General features: G+C 37.4%; 1 protein-coding gene across 1 annotated transcript; it reads right to left on the reverse strand.

Moving 5' to 3' along the window:
• Positions 1-13,929: 13,929 nt before the first annotated feature.
• Positions 13,930-18,512, reverse strand: LOC145104478 (FBD-associated F-box protein At4g10400-like). The gene is made up of 6 exons (XM_079041717.1): positions 18,302-18,512; positions 16,905-17,802; positions 16,658-16,795; positions 16,263-16,542; positions 14,300-14,368; positions 13,930-14,027 (listed from the first exon to the last, which is right to left on the reverse strand). The coding sequence occupies exons 2-6, from the start codon at positions 17,769-17,771 to the stop codon at positions 13,930-13,932; spliced, it is 1,452 nt and encodes a 483-aa protein (XP_078897843.1). The 5' UTR covers positions 17,772-17,802; positions 18,302-18,512.
• Between the last annotated feature and the right edge of the window lie 514 nt (positions 18,513-19,026).

Here is a 19,026-nt window from a genome sequence, read left to right on the forward strand (position 1 = left end):
AATAAAAGTTATATTAAAAATAGCGTAGGCGTAGCTCACTTACAGCGGATTTTATAGAAAACTGGGCTTCGCTTGGAGCAGCGTTTCTGAGCCAAAAGGCTCTTCTTCTCAGAGTCGTCAGGCGCTCCGGGGCTTCCGCCTCGTGCTAGGGGTTCCCTAGGCTTTTGGGGGGTTTGGGATCCTTAGAGAGAGAGTGTAGAGAGAGAAAGTTGAAGAGGATAGGTGTGAGAAATGAGAGAACCCGACACCTCTATTTATAGGGCCAAATCCTGATGGACTCGCCAAGTCAGTGCCATGTGTCATCACCTGATGGCTTTTCTTGGGGAGAAAGTCTTGGCCCATATTCAGCCACGTCACCCGATTTTGCACAGCACACTGCCGACTTCTAAACCCCGTAACTTTCGCATACGAGCTCTGTTTTCGACGTTCTTTATATCCACGCGTAGGTAAAAACAAGATCTACAACTTTCATTTAGACTCCATCAGCTAATTCTCGACCAATCTTAAATTTAACAGTAGGAGGAGATTAGACTGTTAAATGACCGCGAAGAATTCGTAACTCCTTCATACAGACTCCGTTTTCGTTTGTCTTTTTACCGTTGAGTTCCTATTAATGAGATCTTCAACTCTCATTTAGGTCGTGTAAGCCAAAAACCGCTCGAACTAAAATTCGAGTTTTGGGTCGTGCACTGCTAAGCCGAATCTTAGAAAAAATCATAACTTCCTCATACGTAGTCAGATTTGGGCGTTATTTTTATGGATGTTCTCGGTTTAACATATTCTACGAATTTTGTTTAGATTACTAAGGCCAAAAAGTCTTCTATCGTAAATTCACTATTTTACGTTTCCCGGTGCCATGTCGGTATTGCCGCGAAACTTCGACGAGTCATAACTTCTTCGTTACAACTCGGATTTCGGCGTTCTTTATATATCCGGAATCCTTGTTTCGACCACTACAACTTTAGGTAAAGATATCGGGCTTATCTCACACTTTAATTTTGACGCTTATTTTAATTCTTTATTAATTATATCTTTATAATTAAGTATAAAGCACATAAATTCACATAATTCACATAATACTCAAATAATTCATCTTTATTACTTTAAAAAGAGTTACAATAGTTGACCTAGACTATTACATCATCTATTAATGCTTAGCCCCGAAACACGGGCGTTACAGTGGGTATGTGGGGTCTTTTCTTTATTTAATAATAATAATATGTTTTTTTAAGGGAACTTCCCTAACGATGGTTTTCAGGGCAACTTTCATGTCCTGGAGTCACTGCAGGCGAACCTCCATGGCTATAGGGGTTGAGTAGTGCCAGGATTTGAATATGATTCAATAGGTTATCCACCATATCTTCCACATGTCATACCAAGTCTGTAACATTTGCATTTCGGGTATTTTTCCCTTTTTGCCCTTAACTTAAAATCCTTGCATTTTGGTCCCCGGCCGAGTATGTTGGGTGTACGCTAGGAGTACACTGGGCATACTGGGTCGAAATGAGGATCACAGAGGCATCCACTTACACAGGGTGTACGTGGAGTATGTTGGGCGTACGGTAACCTGGGACAAACCCTAATTGTTAGGGTTTTAGCCCTATTTAAACACCTTAAGTTGCCCTTGGACCTTCTTATGACCAGCCTCCACCTCTCCAAACCCTAAGAACGAAACCCTAATTGCCTTTTGAGTGTTTTGAGCTTGGAAGTGATATTTGAGAGTGTTTTTGGTGATCTTAAAGGAAAAAGAGCTCTTGGAAGCTACATTGGTGTGGTTGGAGCTTGTGGATCCAGAATAATCACCAACTTGGAAAGCTTTTGGAGGTATAAATCTCTTAACTTGATGGTTCATTATGATAGATCTAGTTAGGGTTTGTTTTTGTGCTTTTTATGGACCTTTAAGTCATGCTTGAGAGTATGAGCTACTCCAGAAGCTAGGGATGGTAAATCTCAACATTTTTTAGATCCCTTGTGTATAAAAAAGCAATCTTGATGTGTTATATTGGACCATGTATGATTTAGGGCTCTTATTATGGGTTATAATGGTCAAAAACAAGTATTGGGTCCCATTAAGACATGCAAAGGAGTAAAGTTGCTTACTTTACGTGTTAAGACATCATTTAGGATCAGATCTGAGAAGTGAACTTAGTGGCTTAACCAGTTAAGTACTTAATGGTGAGAATGGACTGTTGTGGAGTACGCTAGGCGTACCCAACTCATACGCAACGTGTACTGGCCAAAGGTGGCGTATGCCGGGCGTAAGTTTGAGTATGCTGGGCATACTCAGCAGTTGTTGACTTTTGTTGACTTTTGTGGTTTGGGCCATATTTGGACTATTAGGGTTTTGGGCCCTGTTGGGCCACTAGTCTTTCTGACTTTGGGCCATTGTTAGGTTTTGGGCCTTCTTGGATTTAGGCCCATCATGGGCTTTGGGTATCATTTAGGAATTTATGCCATATTGGGCTTTCTGGTGTCATTAGGTTCGGCCTCGGTTATTGTAACATCCCAAAATTCATAGCTAAAAATTTCATTTTTAGTTAAGTAAGTATAAAACCAGTAGTCTGAAACATCCATAGTGTTAACTCATTTCATAATAAAAAACTAGTATTTCAAGTAACTAAAACATGTCATAGAAAAATATTATCAGAGTACAATTCCCAAAAATCTCATAATACGGAAATCATAGTGTGATGCGCTGCGATCCTGCCGGCTCCGTTTCTTTTGAAAAAAAAGTACCTGAAACAAAAACTAAAAACCGTAAGCACGAAGCTTAGTGACTTCCCCCATCATTCCACATAATCACATACTGTCAGGCATATCTGGGTGCCCGACCTACCCTGCTGAGCATACCTGGGTGCTCAACCTACCCATGTTAGGCACACCAGGGTGCCCAACCTACCCCTGTCAGACATACCGGGGTGTCTGACCTACCCCTGTCAGGCATATCTGGGTGCCCAACCTACCCTCCGGTTTATCTCAACCGGTTACGGGGACTAGTTCACCCCTACTGTGACATCCCCATTTTCACGGTCAGAAAAAACCGATTTTGTTTATGCTTTATAAAAATCAGAGTACTTCTTTTAATAAAAATATTGCGGAATTTGTTCCCAGAAAAACATGATAAATACGTTATCAAAGCATTTCCGAAGAAATGTATTTTTATTCATTTTAAAACATTTGGGATGTCATCGTTAATACAGAAACATAAGCATTAACAGAACTTACATTCATTATCACTAGTGATCTATATCTCCTTAATCTCTCAGTGTAATGTGACTTCATATCAACACCTGTGATATAAATAAACTGAGTGGGTCAGGTTGGGAAACCTGGTGAGTACATAGGGTTTTCAACCCACAATAATATAATTATTATGTTTAATCATCAAACAGTTAACCCAATTACCCATCCCCATTATCTTCTTTACTCTTAAGGGTCTACCCTAAGAATCAGCTATTTCTCATTCATTCATTCCTAAGGATTATCCTAAGGAATAGGTACGAAGTCCATCGTTGTCAATGACACAGCTGTCAAGCACAGCTGCTAGTTTTATCACTTAGGCGCAGCTGCCATAATTGTGATATTCTATATGAGGCGCAGCTGCCAGTATTGTCCTTCGAGCACAGCTGCTAGGGTTATCTCGTTTATTGACAGTATCGTTTTCGAGAGTCCACTCGCAATACATGTCAATGGGTTTTTTTAGAGTACACCGGTGAACACATCGTTCACAACACCTACAGGTTGCGAGCCTGCCAGTGTTCCACTGGACTGTCTAGAATAGTCAGTGGTTGTCATCCATACTCTGCTAGATGACGGGGCCATCATTTGGGAAAGGCTTCTCACATCGTCCACCTTTCACACTCACCTCGTGGTCTATAACACCTCTCAACTCATCATCCAACTCATATTCCATCTATTACATCTACCCATGTTTTACCCAACATGTTCTCGTAGATATATATATATATATATATATATATATATATATATATATATATATATATATATATATACACAGTTTAAATCATTTAAAACATGTATAAAATCGTTCATCCAGCATAGATAGCAAGTATACAGATAATATGCACACATAGCACGTAATTTATATAAAATACTTCATATCTATGTGTAAGATGAAAGTAACTATGCACTCACTTGAAAAGGTGGCGAATCCGAACTTAGACAGCGCTTCGCTTCTTAAAAATAATTTCCTTCGACGAAACCTAGTATTATTACCACTAGAGTTTAGTCTATTATTCGCCGAGACTAATTAATAGTCTAGCTATTATTACTATTATATAAGCGTTAAACGATACTTATATAACCCATAATAATAGCCCAAGTACTTATTATAAGGTCCTAATAACATTACTATATTAAAACATAAGCTATACTAAAGATAGGTTAGGCGTAGCTCACTTACAACGGGTTTTTCTCAAAACCGGGCTTCGCTGGAGCAGCATTTCCGAGCCGAAAGACCCTTTTTCTCGGGACTCCGGGAGCCTCGGGGCTTCCTTCGGGTGCTAGGGAGGTTCCCTAGGCTTTTTGGGGGGTTTGGGGGGTTAGAGAGAGAGTTTAGAGAGAGAAAGTGAAGTTGGAAGGTGTGAGAAATGAGGGTGCCCCGGCTCCCTTTTTATAGGCTGGAAATGCCAAAAACTCGTCGAGTTGGCCTCCAACTCGTCGAGTTCCAGGCCAGGTGTCACCATCTGGTGGCTAGCCTTGGAGAGGAAGCAATGGCCAGGATTGCGCCACGTCACCCGATTTCGCACAGCAGCCTCCCGACTTAGAAAAATCATAACTCTCGCATACGAGCTCTGTTTTTGACGTTCTTTTTTTTTCAGGCGTAGGTAAAAACAATATCTACAACTTTCATTTAGACTCCGTCGGCTAATTCTCGACCGATCTTAAATTTAACAGTAGGAGGAGATTAGACTGCTAAATGACCGCGAAGAATTCGTAACTCCTTCATACGGACTCCGTTTTCGCCTGTCTTTTTACCGTTGAGTTCCTATTAATGAGATCTTAAACTCTCATTTAGGTTGCATAAGCCAGAAACTGCTCGAACTAAAATTCGAGTTTCGGGCTGTACACTGCTAAGCCGAAACTTTGAAAAATCATAACTTCCTCATACGAAGTCAGATTTGGGCGTTCTTTTTATGGATTTTCTCGGTTTAACATATACTACAACTTTGGTTTAGATTACTAAGGCCAAAAAGTCCTCTATCTTAAATTCACTATTTACGTCTCCCGGTGCCGTGCCGGTTTTGCCGAAAAACTTCGACGGGCCATAACTTCTTCGTTATAACTCGGATTCCGGCGTTATTTATATGTACGGAAACCTTGAGACATATTATACAACTTGGTTAAGATTATTTATTCTAAATAATCTTTTGTCGAAAAGTCGTTTTCGACCCCTATTATTTCTAAATTGACTAGCCGGATCTGCGGGCGTTACAATTATCTCCCCCTTAGGATGATTACGTCCCGGAATCATCAACGAAACAGGGATCGTATAATGACTCCATATGTCATATCTTCATCCTAGGTAATAATTATAACTTCTATATTCCTTCGAGTCTATCTCTTAGACTTATTGACTGCAAGTAGTACTCGATCGTGCACCTGCTCTCTATCTCCGGTTAGACTCCAAATTATGACCTATCATCATGTGATGCACATTTAGACTCAGGTCTCTTAGAGTCAAATTCCAGAATGGAATATACCTTCCTTCATGTTCTAATGTGTTATAATCACATCTCAACATGTAGCACTTTTAGCTATCAACTCCTTTAACAACGAGTGTGATACTTCTATTGATCGCTTCGATTATATTTCACTTCAATCTTCTGGCTTAAGTCAGATGCTACGTTGAACTTGGTTCTCTGAACCATGTAACATACTCATCGTAGTTGGACTCAATTCGATATGACCACTAGGGTCGGAATAACAACAATCTTCTTAGTTATTACTGAAACAATAGTAACGACACATTTGAATAAAACGGTATCAATTACTAGCTTCTTGGTAACCTTGTGACTTTCCCTGATCCAAGCGTGAGTCCTGTGCTTCCGGTAGTATATGCATCTACTACCTTTCACACCTACTCATACTCGTCCCAAGTATTGTCTGACAGTCCCCAAGTTACCATACAAGAAAATCACATAACAGTTTAACACACCAGATAACAAAACGAAGGCTTTATTATTTCTTGAAACTATTACATAGGTGTTCGAGTTCACCCTATACTATGCTTCTAATAGGCTACACCTCGTGGTACTATCTACCCAACTACTTCACGACTTGCTCTTCGGATATCTGTCCTCATTCCTGATTCCTTGCATTGTCAGCTGCCTCATCAAGGATCATGTGGAATGTTCTTGCTTTCGGCCTTGGCGGCACATTTGGCTTTATAGCCCCTCCTCTCTTTGGGCAGTCTTGCTTGAAGTGACCTTCCTCGTTACATTCGTAACATACCCTTTTGTTGAATGTACACTCGTTGGCGTAATGCCCATGCTTTCCACACTTGAAACAAGTCACCTCCTCACCGCATTTTGCAGAGTGTTTCTTTTTGCACTTCTCGCACCATCTTGCTTCACTTCCTCTTCCTCCTCCAGACTTCAGGAATTTGGTCTCCTTGTTGGACCTTGAAGATCCTTCAAACTTCCTCTTTTCTCCTGCCTTGTCTTTTTCTAGACCCCTTTCTCTTATCTGGGTCTCTATATTCTTAGCTGCTCTAACAGCTGTTTTCAAGGTAGTTGCCATTTTGACCATTGGGCCAAAGTCTGTGGGAAGTCCGTTAGCAAACCTATCAATCTTGGAGAGTTCAGTAGGCACCAAGTAGGGGAATAGCTTCATCCTCTCGGTGAACGTGGTGGCATACTGATCAACACTCATCTTCCCTTTCTTCAGGTTCTGAAACTCGTTGTTTAGGTCTATCAGATCTATCTCTGAGCAGTACTGCATCTTCAACTGTTCCAAGAACTTTTCCCATGACATCCTTAGGGCTTTTCCTCGTGGCATCGTATCTGCCAATAGCATCCACCAGCTCAAGACTCCAGTTTTCAGTTGTCTTATTGCGAAGACGGTCTTCTATTTCTCGCTACAGTTGCAGCTCTCAAACACCATCTCCATCTCGGAGATCCAATCCATAATCTCAACTGGCTTCGGGCTTCCGGAAAGACTTGGTGGCTTGGCACCCAAGAAGTTCTTATACATTCGTCCATCCTTGTCGTTTCCCCTCTTCGGGCCATTCCTTCGTTCTCCTTGAGTCCCAACTTGACTCACAGGACGGCTATTTTTCCCTTCCCCCGATTGCTCAGGAATCAGCTCAGGTTGTTCAACGGGAATGGTAGGCTCATCCTTATTTTCGAGGAACAACTGCCTCATCTCTTCCCTTTGTTCAGCCAACATAGCCCGTATCATGGCTTGTACTCCAGCCATTGTGATTGGCTCGGGTGTGGCTACCACAACAGGTATTTGCTCAATCATTGGGGGCTGTTGATTTCTATTCGCGTTTCCACTTCGGGTTCTTGTCATCTTGATCTATACACCGAATACGGTGAATTTAGATCCTTATTTAGGATAGACGTTTAAATCATCCTTATCTCTCCGAAACGTTTACATGTTAGCTCTAATATCATAATCGTACGTTTAGAATCCTAAACACATAAGGTTTCCAGATCCGGTCGGCAACAGACCATAGATCCGATCAAACGATAGCATAAAGCATCACAAATCATTTAGCACATAATAGCATGTTAGGCATTTTCCCTAAATAAGCTAGTGCTTGTGTGTATTCAGGCGTGTTACCTAAATTTTATTAGACACACTCCTCACAATCATCGCTTAGCATCCTAAGTGTAAGTCTAGAAATTTCCTACAAATTCCTAGTTCGCTTAAACTAATGCTCTGATACCAACTGTGACATCCCCATTTTCACGGCCAGAAAAGACCGATTTTGTTTATGCTTTATAAAAACCAGAGTACTTCTTTTAATAAAAATCTTGCGGAATTTGTTCCCAGAAAAACATGATAAATACGTTATCAAAGCATTTCCGAAGAAATGTATTTTTATTCATTTTAAAACATTTGGGATGTCATCGTTAATACAGAAACATAAGCATAAACAGAACTTACTGTGCCAGTGATGTTGGATCGTCAGATGGAAGAGACAAGAGGATGTCATTGTTTACACATAAGCATAAACAGAACTTACTGTGCCAGTGATGTTGGGATGTCATTGTTCCCAACATTCATTATCACTAGTGATTTATATCTCCTTAATCTCTCAGTGTAATGTAACTTCATATCGACACATGTAATACAAATAAACTGAGTGGGTCAGGTTGGGAAACCTGGTGAGTACATAGGGTTTTCAACCCACAATAATATAATTATTATGTTTAATCATCAAACAATTAACCCAATTACCCATCCCCATTATCTTCTTTATTCTTAAGGATCTACCCTAAGAATCAGCTATTTCTTGTTCATTCATTCCTAAGGATTATCCTAAGGAATAGGTACGAATTTCATCATTGCTAATGACACATCTGTCAGGCACAACTGCTAATATTATCACTTAGGCGCATCTGCTAGAATTGTGACATTCTTTATGGGGCGCATCTGCCGGTATAGTCCTTTAGGCGCATCTGCCGGGGTTATGAGGTTCTTTATTAGGCGCTTCTGCCGGTAGAGTCCTTTAGGCGCATCTGCCAGGGTTATCTCGTTTATTGACAGTATTGTTTTCGAGAGTCCACTCGCAATACAGGTCAATGGGTTTTTAGAGTACACCGGTGAACACATCGTTCACAACACCTACAGGTTGCGAGCCTGCTAGTGTTCCACTGGACTGTCTAGAATAGTCTGTGGTTGTCATCCATACTCTGCTAGATGACGGGGCCAACATTTGGGTAAAAGGCTTCTCACATCGTCCACCTATCACCCTCACCTCATGGTTTATTTCACCTCTCACCTCATCATCCGACTCATATTTCATCTACCCATGTTTACCCAACATATTTTGTAGATATAAAATACATATACAGTTTACATCATTTAAAACATGTATAAAATTGTTCATCCAGCATAGATAGCAAGTATACAGATAATATTCACACATAGCACGTAATTTATATTAAATACTTCATATCTATGTGTAAGATGAAAGTAACTATGCACTCACTTGGTAAGGTGGTGAGTCGGCACTCGGACAGCACTTCGTTACTCTTAAAACAATTTCCCTCGGACAAAACCTAGTATCATTACCACTAGAGTTTAGTCTAACGTTAACCGCGACTAATTAATAGTCTAGATATTATTACTATTATATAAGCGTTAAGAAACACTCTTATATAACTCATAATAATAGCCCAAATACTCATTATAAGTTCCTAATAACGTTACTATATTAAAACATAAGCTATACTAAAGATAGGGTAGGCATAGCTCACTTACAGCGGGTTTTTCGCAAAACCGGGCTTCGCTGGAGCAGCGTTTCCGAGCCGAAAGACCCTTTTTCTCGGGACTCCGGGAGCCTCGGGGCTTCCTTCGGGTGCTAGGGAGGTTCCCTAGGCTTTTTGGGGGGTTTGGGGGGTTAGAGAGAGAGTTTAGAGAGAGAAAGTGAAGTTGGAAGGTGTGAGAAATGAGGGTGCCCCGGCTCCCTTTTTATAGGCTGGAAATGCCAAAAACTCATCGAGTTGGCCTCCAACTCGTCGAGTTCCAGGCCAGGTGTCACCATCTGGTGGCTAGCCTTGGAGAGGAAGCAATGGCCAGGATTGCGCCACGTCACCCGATTTCGCACAGCAGCCTCCCGACTTAGAAAAATCATAACTCTCGCATACGAGCTCTGTTTTTGACGTTCTTTTTTCCACGCGTAGGTAAAAACAAGATCTACAATTTTCATTTAGACTCCGTCATCTAATTCTTGACCGATCTTAAATTTAACAGTAGGAGGAGATTAGACTGCTAAATGGCCGCGAAGAATTCGTAACTCCTTCATACGGACTCCGTTTTCGTCTGTCTTTTTACCGTTGAGTTCCTATTAATGAGATCTTCAACTCTTATTTAGGTCGTGTAAGCCAAAAACTGCTCGAACTAAAATTCGAGTTTCGGGCTGTACACTGCTAAGCCGAAACTTTGAAAAATCATAACTTCCCCATATGAAGTCAGATTTGGGCGTTCTTTTTATGGATTTTCTCGGTTTAACATATACTAAAACTTTGGTTTAGATTACTAAGGCCAAAAAGTCCTCTATATTAAATTCACTATTTACGTCCACCGGTGTCGTGCCGGTTTTGCCGAAAAACTTCGACGCGCCATAACTTCTTCATTATAACTCGGATTTCGGCGTTCTTTATATGTACGGAACCCTTGAGACATATTCTACAACTTGGTTAAGATTATTTATTCTAAATAATCTTTTGTCGAAAAGTCGTTTTCGACCCCTGTTATTTCTAAATTGACTAGCCCGGATCTGCGGGCGTTACACCTACCACTACCACATAATAATATATCATAAACATACTGCCGGGCATATCTGGGTGCCCGACCTACCCTCCGGTTTATCAAAACCGGTTACGGGGTCTAACCACCCCTCCTACCATTATCACATATATCATAGCATATAACGTATAATTCACATCAGATAGCGGAAAACCAGACAATTATCACAAAGACAATCATCTATACTCTATACTCTTACGAGTGGGTCGACATTGGTGCCTTAGACCCACTCCTATAGGAAGGTAACTCACCTCGAATGTTGAAGCTCGTTGCCCGAACTCCCTAGCTGCTTCCCTGACGGCTTTCCAAACTAACAATTTCCAACACAATATCCAACTAGAAACTAAGTTCTAATCCATGAACCATAATCAAATCTTGGGGTAAAATGACCATTTTACCCCTGACCCAACAAGACCCATAAATAAGGCCCAAGCCCAAAACCAATAAGTTCCAAAACCATAATATCCATAAAAGCCCAATCTATGGCCCAAATTCCAATTGGGCCCCATCCCTTCGCATGGGCCTCAACCTAGGGCCCAATAATGCTTCTCTAGCCCCAATGGTCCAAGTCAAAGTCGAAATCAACGCTCCGAGTTGAATCAACTCGTCGAGTTTGCTCTTCAACTCGACGAGTTCTCATGAATCTCAAAATCGTGACTTTTCTCATCAACTCGTCGAGTCCTTCCACAACTCGTCGATTTTTTCATTTTCAAAATCGGGACATCTCAAGAACAGCTCGTCGAGTTCTCTCATGAACTCGTCGAGTTCTCTCATGAACTCGCCGAGTTCTTCTGTCTGCTAAGCCCTTCTTAATGGATTAAGCTCCTATCCTTCAGATCTAAGCTCCATACTTCATATTTATACTGAAAATGTATTTTTAAGGGTAAAGTTTCCAACTTTACCCGTTAATACCCTTCCTTAATGGATTTAGCTCAAACCCTAACTCTTTAAGACCTAGATCTTTATCCAAAAGCCATTAATACTCCAAGCTAAGGCATACAAACTGAGATCTAGACCCTAGACACTACATGAACACATAAAGTCTCTGACTTTCTCTCCATGCATGGCCTTTTGGAGCTTAAAAGGCCAAAATGGCATCCTAAAGCTTGCATGGGGCTTCAATGGCCATAAAGTTTGCATCTTTATGCCATGAAAGCCCTTTAAGGTCGTGGATCTAGAAGTATACTCACTTGGGACGTCCATTTCCCAATGACCATGCTACTTCCCCCATAAAAGCGAAAGTGAATAGATCTAAGTAATCATTAAGCAAGTTTAAGACTTGCTTACCAGAAAATGCTGCAAATGGAGTGGAGTTTCTGGATCTATAATCTCCTTCTTGAGTCCTCAAAGTTCTCCTTCTTCCTCAAGCTTCACATACATAATATTTCTCTTAAAAATGGCTCACAAGCTCACACAATGCATTAGGGTTTCAAGATCTAGGGTTTGGGACTTGGAGGCTGGAAATGAGGCCAGCTTATGGGGGTTAAGGTGTTTAAATAGGGTGTAAAGTCCTAATTTTAGGGTTTCCCAAACCCAGTCCAACTCGTCGAGTTGGTCCTCCCCAACTCGTTGAGTTGGTATTCCAAAATGCATGGTCCAGCATTCCAACACGTTGAGTTTTCATCCATGAACTCGACAAGTTGGCTTCTTAATTGAAGTTTTCTTTCCTTAATTAGTCTTCTGGATTCCGGGTGTTACAGTTATTGAGCCAAGTGAGGAAAGGGTAAAATTGTCTTTTGCCTTGGGTGTTGAAAAAATGAAGTAGATTCCCACTTATGGTGATGACCTAATTATTAATTGGGGTTTTGTCTAATTGATTAGCGTGGGGATTTTCCGATTCAGCAGCCGATCAATGGTTAGACTGACAGCAGACTGAGGTGAGTTTGCTCACTATACTGTAGGACACTAGGATATGTTATGTGCATGTAGTCTTTGTGACTCCTGTTGTAGGTGTTATATGCCCGTGTGCCTGTTTGTTATATGTATGTGTGGTGAAATAGACCCGAGGGTGAAATAGACCCGGTATAGCCTAGTGCTAACATATGAGTTGAAATAGACTCGGGTGTGACATAGATCCGGGGGTGAAATAGACCCAGTACGGCTTTGGGCCGATGCATGAGTTGAAATAGACTTGGGGGTGAAATAGACACGACACAGCCTTGAGTTGACAGATATGTATGGTATGCAATATTTTGGGGAACTCACTAAGCTTCCTGCCAACAAACATAACTTATCTGTTCCATGGATATTATAAAACTGTAGTTGTTACCTGAATCGATTAAGAGCAAGAGTGGGCCAAATAACACGCCAAATAAGACCCTAAAACATACATCCAACATAGAATTTTGAGATGAGAAATTAGAAACCAGCGAAACAAACAAAATCTTTGAAGTTGATGAAAGCGATGAAAAAGAAGAACATGCATTATTATGGGTGCGGTGTGGACGACGATTGTTAGGGTTAGAGAGAAGATACGTTATCATTGTTGGTTGAAACTTGAAACCCAACATTTTTGGTTATATTTGACATTGCTTTGTTTCTTATGTTCTTATTAACGATAATGATAATAGAGCGCAATTTGGGCATCAGCATTCATAACAAAACTGTTGTTTTGCAAAGGATTGGAATGGCTATCGAGGGAACTATATGGGTCTCTTCTAAGAGCCAACAAAAAGCAGAAAAATTGTGATCAACTTTTGTCATTTTCTAGAGAGAAACAAAGAAAATAACATATATCTAGTGATCCCCTTACAAAATAAAAAAACGACAATATTGGTCTTCTTTTTCTTCCCATTTACTCTCTATTTTTCTAAACCAGCTTAAGAAGAAAACAAATCTGTTAGAATATTGATTGCATTTACGCTAGGGGTACGCTGGGCATATTGGGTTTCGGGTCCATCGAATCTTCATATAGTTTTGTAGTATATGATCAATTTGATAACTATTTGTATACTACAAGTCAGTATAAATGTACATCAAACTGTTTTGTAAATTGAAAATGAAAAGTTTTAAATGTATTTTGTATCAATTTTTAGGGTATTACCCATAACTTGTTATGAATTAAAATAATTGTCAACTCATCATTTACTAACTTTAACCTATCTAATGGTTAACTGCCAATAGATTTAAAAAAAAATTAACTAATCTGGTCTTTATTTTACATACATAAATTACGAAAAAATTATTTCAACATAGTTATAAAAATAAAAATAAAAATAATAAATCATATACTCTTATCTAAAAACGTATTGTAATAACTTAAACAATTTTTATCAAATCAATTCCAACCACCAAAAATATACAGTATGGTCACAAAACCATAAAAAACTATATATGAATTTTGGGAACAAAAAGGAAGTTCTACCTACAAGGAGGTCATGCAATAAACCACTCTTTTTCATCATCATAAACCCTAGTTGCAAGCTTTCAGCTACATCGGCCCTCGATTCTTCCTGGTAGAACAGAAATTTTGAGTTCTTTGTTCAAGAATTTCAGCACCAAAAAGCAACATCCTTGCTTGTTTCCTACCATTAAAGGCAAAATAACTTATATTTAACCGATAATAACAATCAACTTACATTTTTTACCATTTAAAGCAATTTGTAAACATTTTTACCATTTAATGCAACTTCTTGCCCATAATACTTCTTATTTCACCTATAGCCGGCTGGTCCAAATAATTCTCCTCCTTATAAAATTAGATTGCACCAAGTGCAATCTAATTGAGTGATTTCGTATAAAAAATAGGGATAATGTCATAAAAAGCCTTAAGTTTGGCAGAAAATGTCGGTTTTACCCTTCGGCAGATTTTTTGTTCGTTTATACCGCAAACTTGTCATTTTTTTGTCGGTTTTGCCCTTTTTACCTGCAATAGCAGGTTTCCAGGTTACCATGAATTATTTTTTTGCGAAAAAACCCTTAAGTTTACAAATATTTTGCAAAAAAACCCCGTAAGATTATAAACATATAAATTATAAATATATATTCAAAATTTGATAAAAAACTAAATAGTTTTCTACTGAAACATATTTTTAGCTTTACGTACGGTAAATTTTATATTGGTTCGATATAAAGTTTTTATATTTAAATTTTAAAAAAGTTACCTAGTTTTATCAAAATTTGAATACATTTATTAATTAATACTTAAAATTTTCAAAGAAACATTAAAAAAACGTTTGTTAGCTAATAATTAACTATGTTAAAACAGTTAAACATATGAATAATATGACATTAGTTACATTCAATTAATTTTTTAAAAAGGAAAATAAAAATATTTTATATGTTTAAAATGTTTGTATTTTAGAAATAATAAACTATCATATTTTTTTATAAAAGTAAATATATTTATATAATAAATTAGACAAATATATTTATATTTTATATGTTTAAAATGATTATGTTTATTTTTTATGTTTAAAATGTTTATAATATTTTTATAAAAAATATATGATAATATTATTATGTATTTTAACATATAAAAAATATGATACATTATTATTTCTGAAATACAAACCTTTTAAACATATAAAATATTTTTTTTCCTTTTAAAAAAATTAATTGAATGTAATTGATGTCATATTATTCATATGTTTAACTATTTTAGCATACTTAATTATTAACTATCAGACGTTTTTTAATTTTGCTTTGAAAAGTTGAAGTATTAATTAAGAAATATATTCAAATTTTAATAAAACTATGTAACTTTTTTAAAATTTAAATATAAAAGGTTTATATCAAACCAATATAAAATTTACCGTATGTAAAGCTAAAAATATGTTTCAATTTTAGTTTCATAATATAAGTTCAATAAAACTTATATTAGTTTTGATATAAACTTTTGACATTTAATTTTTAAAAAAAATTATTTAGTTTTATCAAAATTTGAATATATATTTATATTTTATATGTTTATAATCTTAAGGGTTTTTTTGCAAAATATTTGTAAACTTAAGGGTTTTTTCGCAAAAAATAATTCATGGTAACCTGGAAACCTGCTATTGCAGGTAAAAAGGGCAAAACCGGCAAAAAAATGACAAGTTTGCGGTATAAACGAACAAAAAATCTACCGAAGGGTAAAACCGACATTTTCTGCCAAACTTAAGGCTTTTTATGACATTATCCCTAAAAAATAATAGCAATGTCATCCAGATAAAAAATTATTTTCCTTGCTTAAAGAAAAAAAATTAAAATACAATGCTATAAATGAGTGTTTTCTTATAAATGTTCCTTACAACATTCTACCTTTATTTAGTCATATTTCAGTAGTACACTCTGAAAAATCAACCAAATTATAACAATTTCATCCAAATACAATTTAGTTTACAATACTATAAGAAATATAGACAGTAATTTAGTAGATTTTCACTGTAAGTCTTTTAATAAGAAAAAAATCACAATGTTTTATAAGAAAGAAAAAAGAAAGTGATATTGATATTGATAAATACACAAATCAAAGTAAATTGCCAAACATTGCATGTAGCCCTTTCCTCAAAAGAAAAATATAAATAGTTAGGCAATCGTATCAGTATCACTACCAAAAGGTAGAGAGATTGCTTCCACAGATATCAAACGAGAGCCAACCATAGTTCATAGAGGAGAGCTAGAGAGGGGAAAGCATATACAAGTAACTAAATTTACAAGAAAACATGGTAAAAGTTGATGTCGGAAAATAGTTGATATGATTATTGCTGAAAGATAGAAAGGTTAAGATAACGCAAACCACATGCAAAAAATTAACTAAAAATTCTTCTTCTAGTTACCTGTAGAAGAATAAAGCCATTTCCCAACAAAATGAATCTCACAAAACCTTGAAGCTCTTGGAAACTTCAACAAGCGTGCACACATTTCCATTTCATCCTTCATGCGTAAACTTCCACGTATGATTGTTATTGTCTTCAAAACCTCTGCATTCCCCAATATGTATTTTAGGAATTGTATATCACAACTCCGCCCCTTGCACTTTGTAATTTTCATTGTTTTAAGGTTCGAAACCAAACAAGTGGGAACTGACTGCGGCTCAATCCAGCTACTATCTTCCGGCTTTAATTTTATCACAAAACCAGATACACAACCAAATGTTATGTTATGTGTGGAATAATAACTTAGGAAACATAGAATAATAAGACATGCCAAAGCTTAGAAACAGTCCAATTACCTCTTCAAAACATAAATGCTCCAACTCAGGAGAGCTTTCAAGAATTTGACTAACTAAGATCCATGGAGATTTGAAAGAATCCTTCAATTCCAAATGCTTCAAATTGAGAAACTTGGGCAAATGTGAATGTACAAATTCCTTCAACAAAAACAGCAAATTAAAAGTCAAACATTGCATGCTCTTAATTAAAAAGCCGCTTAGTAATGGAGAAAGTAATATACACTGAAGTTTTTTTAGGGAATCTTACATTAAAAGTCGAAGTGAACAAAGAAAGTGATTTAACTCCACTTAATCCTTTTAGAAGCTCAACCTTCTGACGATAATCTATTAAACCACCATTAAAAAAAACAGCTGCCTCAACCAAAGACGACAAATCTTTCATCACGAAGTGTGGGCACAAATCCTCACCAACACAAAGGTATTCAAGATTAGGGACATTTAAAACAACTTTGCTTGTATATAAACTACTCATTCTTAATTCCAATCGCTTCAAAGTAGGAATGTTGAAATTGTAGTCTACTTCATCATCAGGCCATAATATCTCCAGAGATAAACTTTCAAGTACTGGGCAGCCATGGATGAATCTGAATAAGTTGACACAAGATATCCTAGAAACATTGAGATCAAGAGTTTCCAAACCAGGAAGCATCACGACTGGAGACTGACCATTAAAAACATCTGAATCATCAAAAGTACTCCCAGCTAATCTTAATTTTGTAAGCGTCTTGCAAGTAAACAGGCTGAGAGGCAAACCAATTTTCCTAACTTGTATGTCAACCTCACTAACATTTAACCTAATTGCCTCATTAATCCACTTTGCAACATCTGACTTTTGCACTGAAGTACGAAAAAGACCTAACCGGAATGATTGAAGTTGTGATGTTTTGCAATGCTCCAATACCCGATCCACAAATTCTGAGAAGCATTTGAAATCAAACCCAAGGTAATAATCGTTCAAGTCAAGGTTTGTGACCAATGTCCAACTGTATTTCCATCTTTTGGATAAAATGCTAGTTCGCACAGCAAAACTTGTAGGCATTAAAGAGAGTATATGTGAAAGAATCTCTTCAGGCAAAGAGCTAAGCCTATCTTCATTCTTACTTCTGGAACTCATTTTTTTTCTTCAATTAGGGTTCAACTCTCACCTGCAAAGATGAAGAGTAAGATTGAATTAAATGTAGACAATCCAAGAAAGAATTATGGATACTTGGATTTGAAAACACATTTACTAAAATTAACAAGGAATTGTAATTGTTTACTTTAAATCAAACGATCTGCATATTTGTTATAAAGTTCTTGGAACTCAGATCTTTTTCACTTATAATTATGCAGACATGCAAATCAATTTCAAGAAGAAAAGTGTTATAACGCAGAGCGTTTGGAAGTAAATCGTCATACATAATCGGACTCCAGTCGAAAACATTTTACATGCACTGATGAACAAGAAAAGCAAGATACAAGCAGGTATTGCATTTGAAATAATAAACTTCAAGATAAAGACGAATTGTACATTAGCCTGGTTTATGCAGAAGTGAAACTGGAAGCGCCTAAACCTCAAAGCCCTAATCGGAAACTGATTAAGGTTTTAACTATAGCAAATATAGGGGTGTTTGGGATCAAGTTTCAAAGGTGTAATAAGCTTACAAAAGTAGGAAACTCCGTGTTGTTTTCCTCCGGTATGTCGCCGCAAATGAGCAGACGTTGCCGCTAAAGGGCGTCGCCACTAAAAGTCGTCAACAATAAACCCCTCTTCGTCTTCAGTTTCTTTACCGGTTGATCTATGTTTCCCTCGTTCTCTATGATCACCACGGTCGAGATCATTGCAATTTCACAGACAAACGGTGTTCTTCTCCTTCCATGCTGCCGGAAGTCCAGCCCAAGCGACGATTTAGCTCATCAATGACATTTATCTCCTTCCACGTAAACCATATATTATTTTAGAATGTTTTTATAAATAATAATAAAAAATTTTAATGTTTCGATCTACTTTTCGAACAATTAATATTTATTAGCAGTTTTTTATATTTTTATAACATTTGTTTTGTATTAGAAATGAACGGTTTCATAAAAACTAAAAAAAGAGAAAACTATAATTAGTGGCGACGGACACTAGTGGTGACGGGGTATTAGCGGCGACGCAAAACATTAGTGGCGACAATTGGAGAATTAACGACGAGCCAACAACGACGACCATTTAGCGGCGACGACGTCCGTCACCAACTAAAGGTCATTATTCTTGTAGTGTGAACAACCTTTTAGTCCAATATAACTTTATTGAAAAAAAATCAAAAAAACAAATTATGATTTGACTTTTTATTTATCCGTATGATATCTATATTCACCATTTATATTATTATTATTATTGAATT

This window comes from Lactuca virosa, chromosome 4 (assembly GCF_052849685.1).
Source record: "Lactuca virosa cultivar CGN04683 chromosome 4, Lactuca_virosa_CGN04683_v6, whole genome shotgun sequence".
Taxonomy (NCBI): domain Eukaryota; kingdom Viridiplantae; phylum Streptophyta; class Magnoliopsida; order Asterales; family Asteraceae; genus Lactuca; species Lactuca virosa.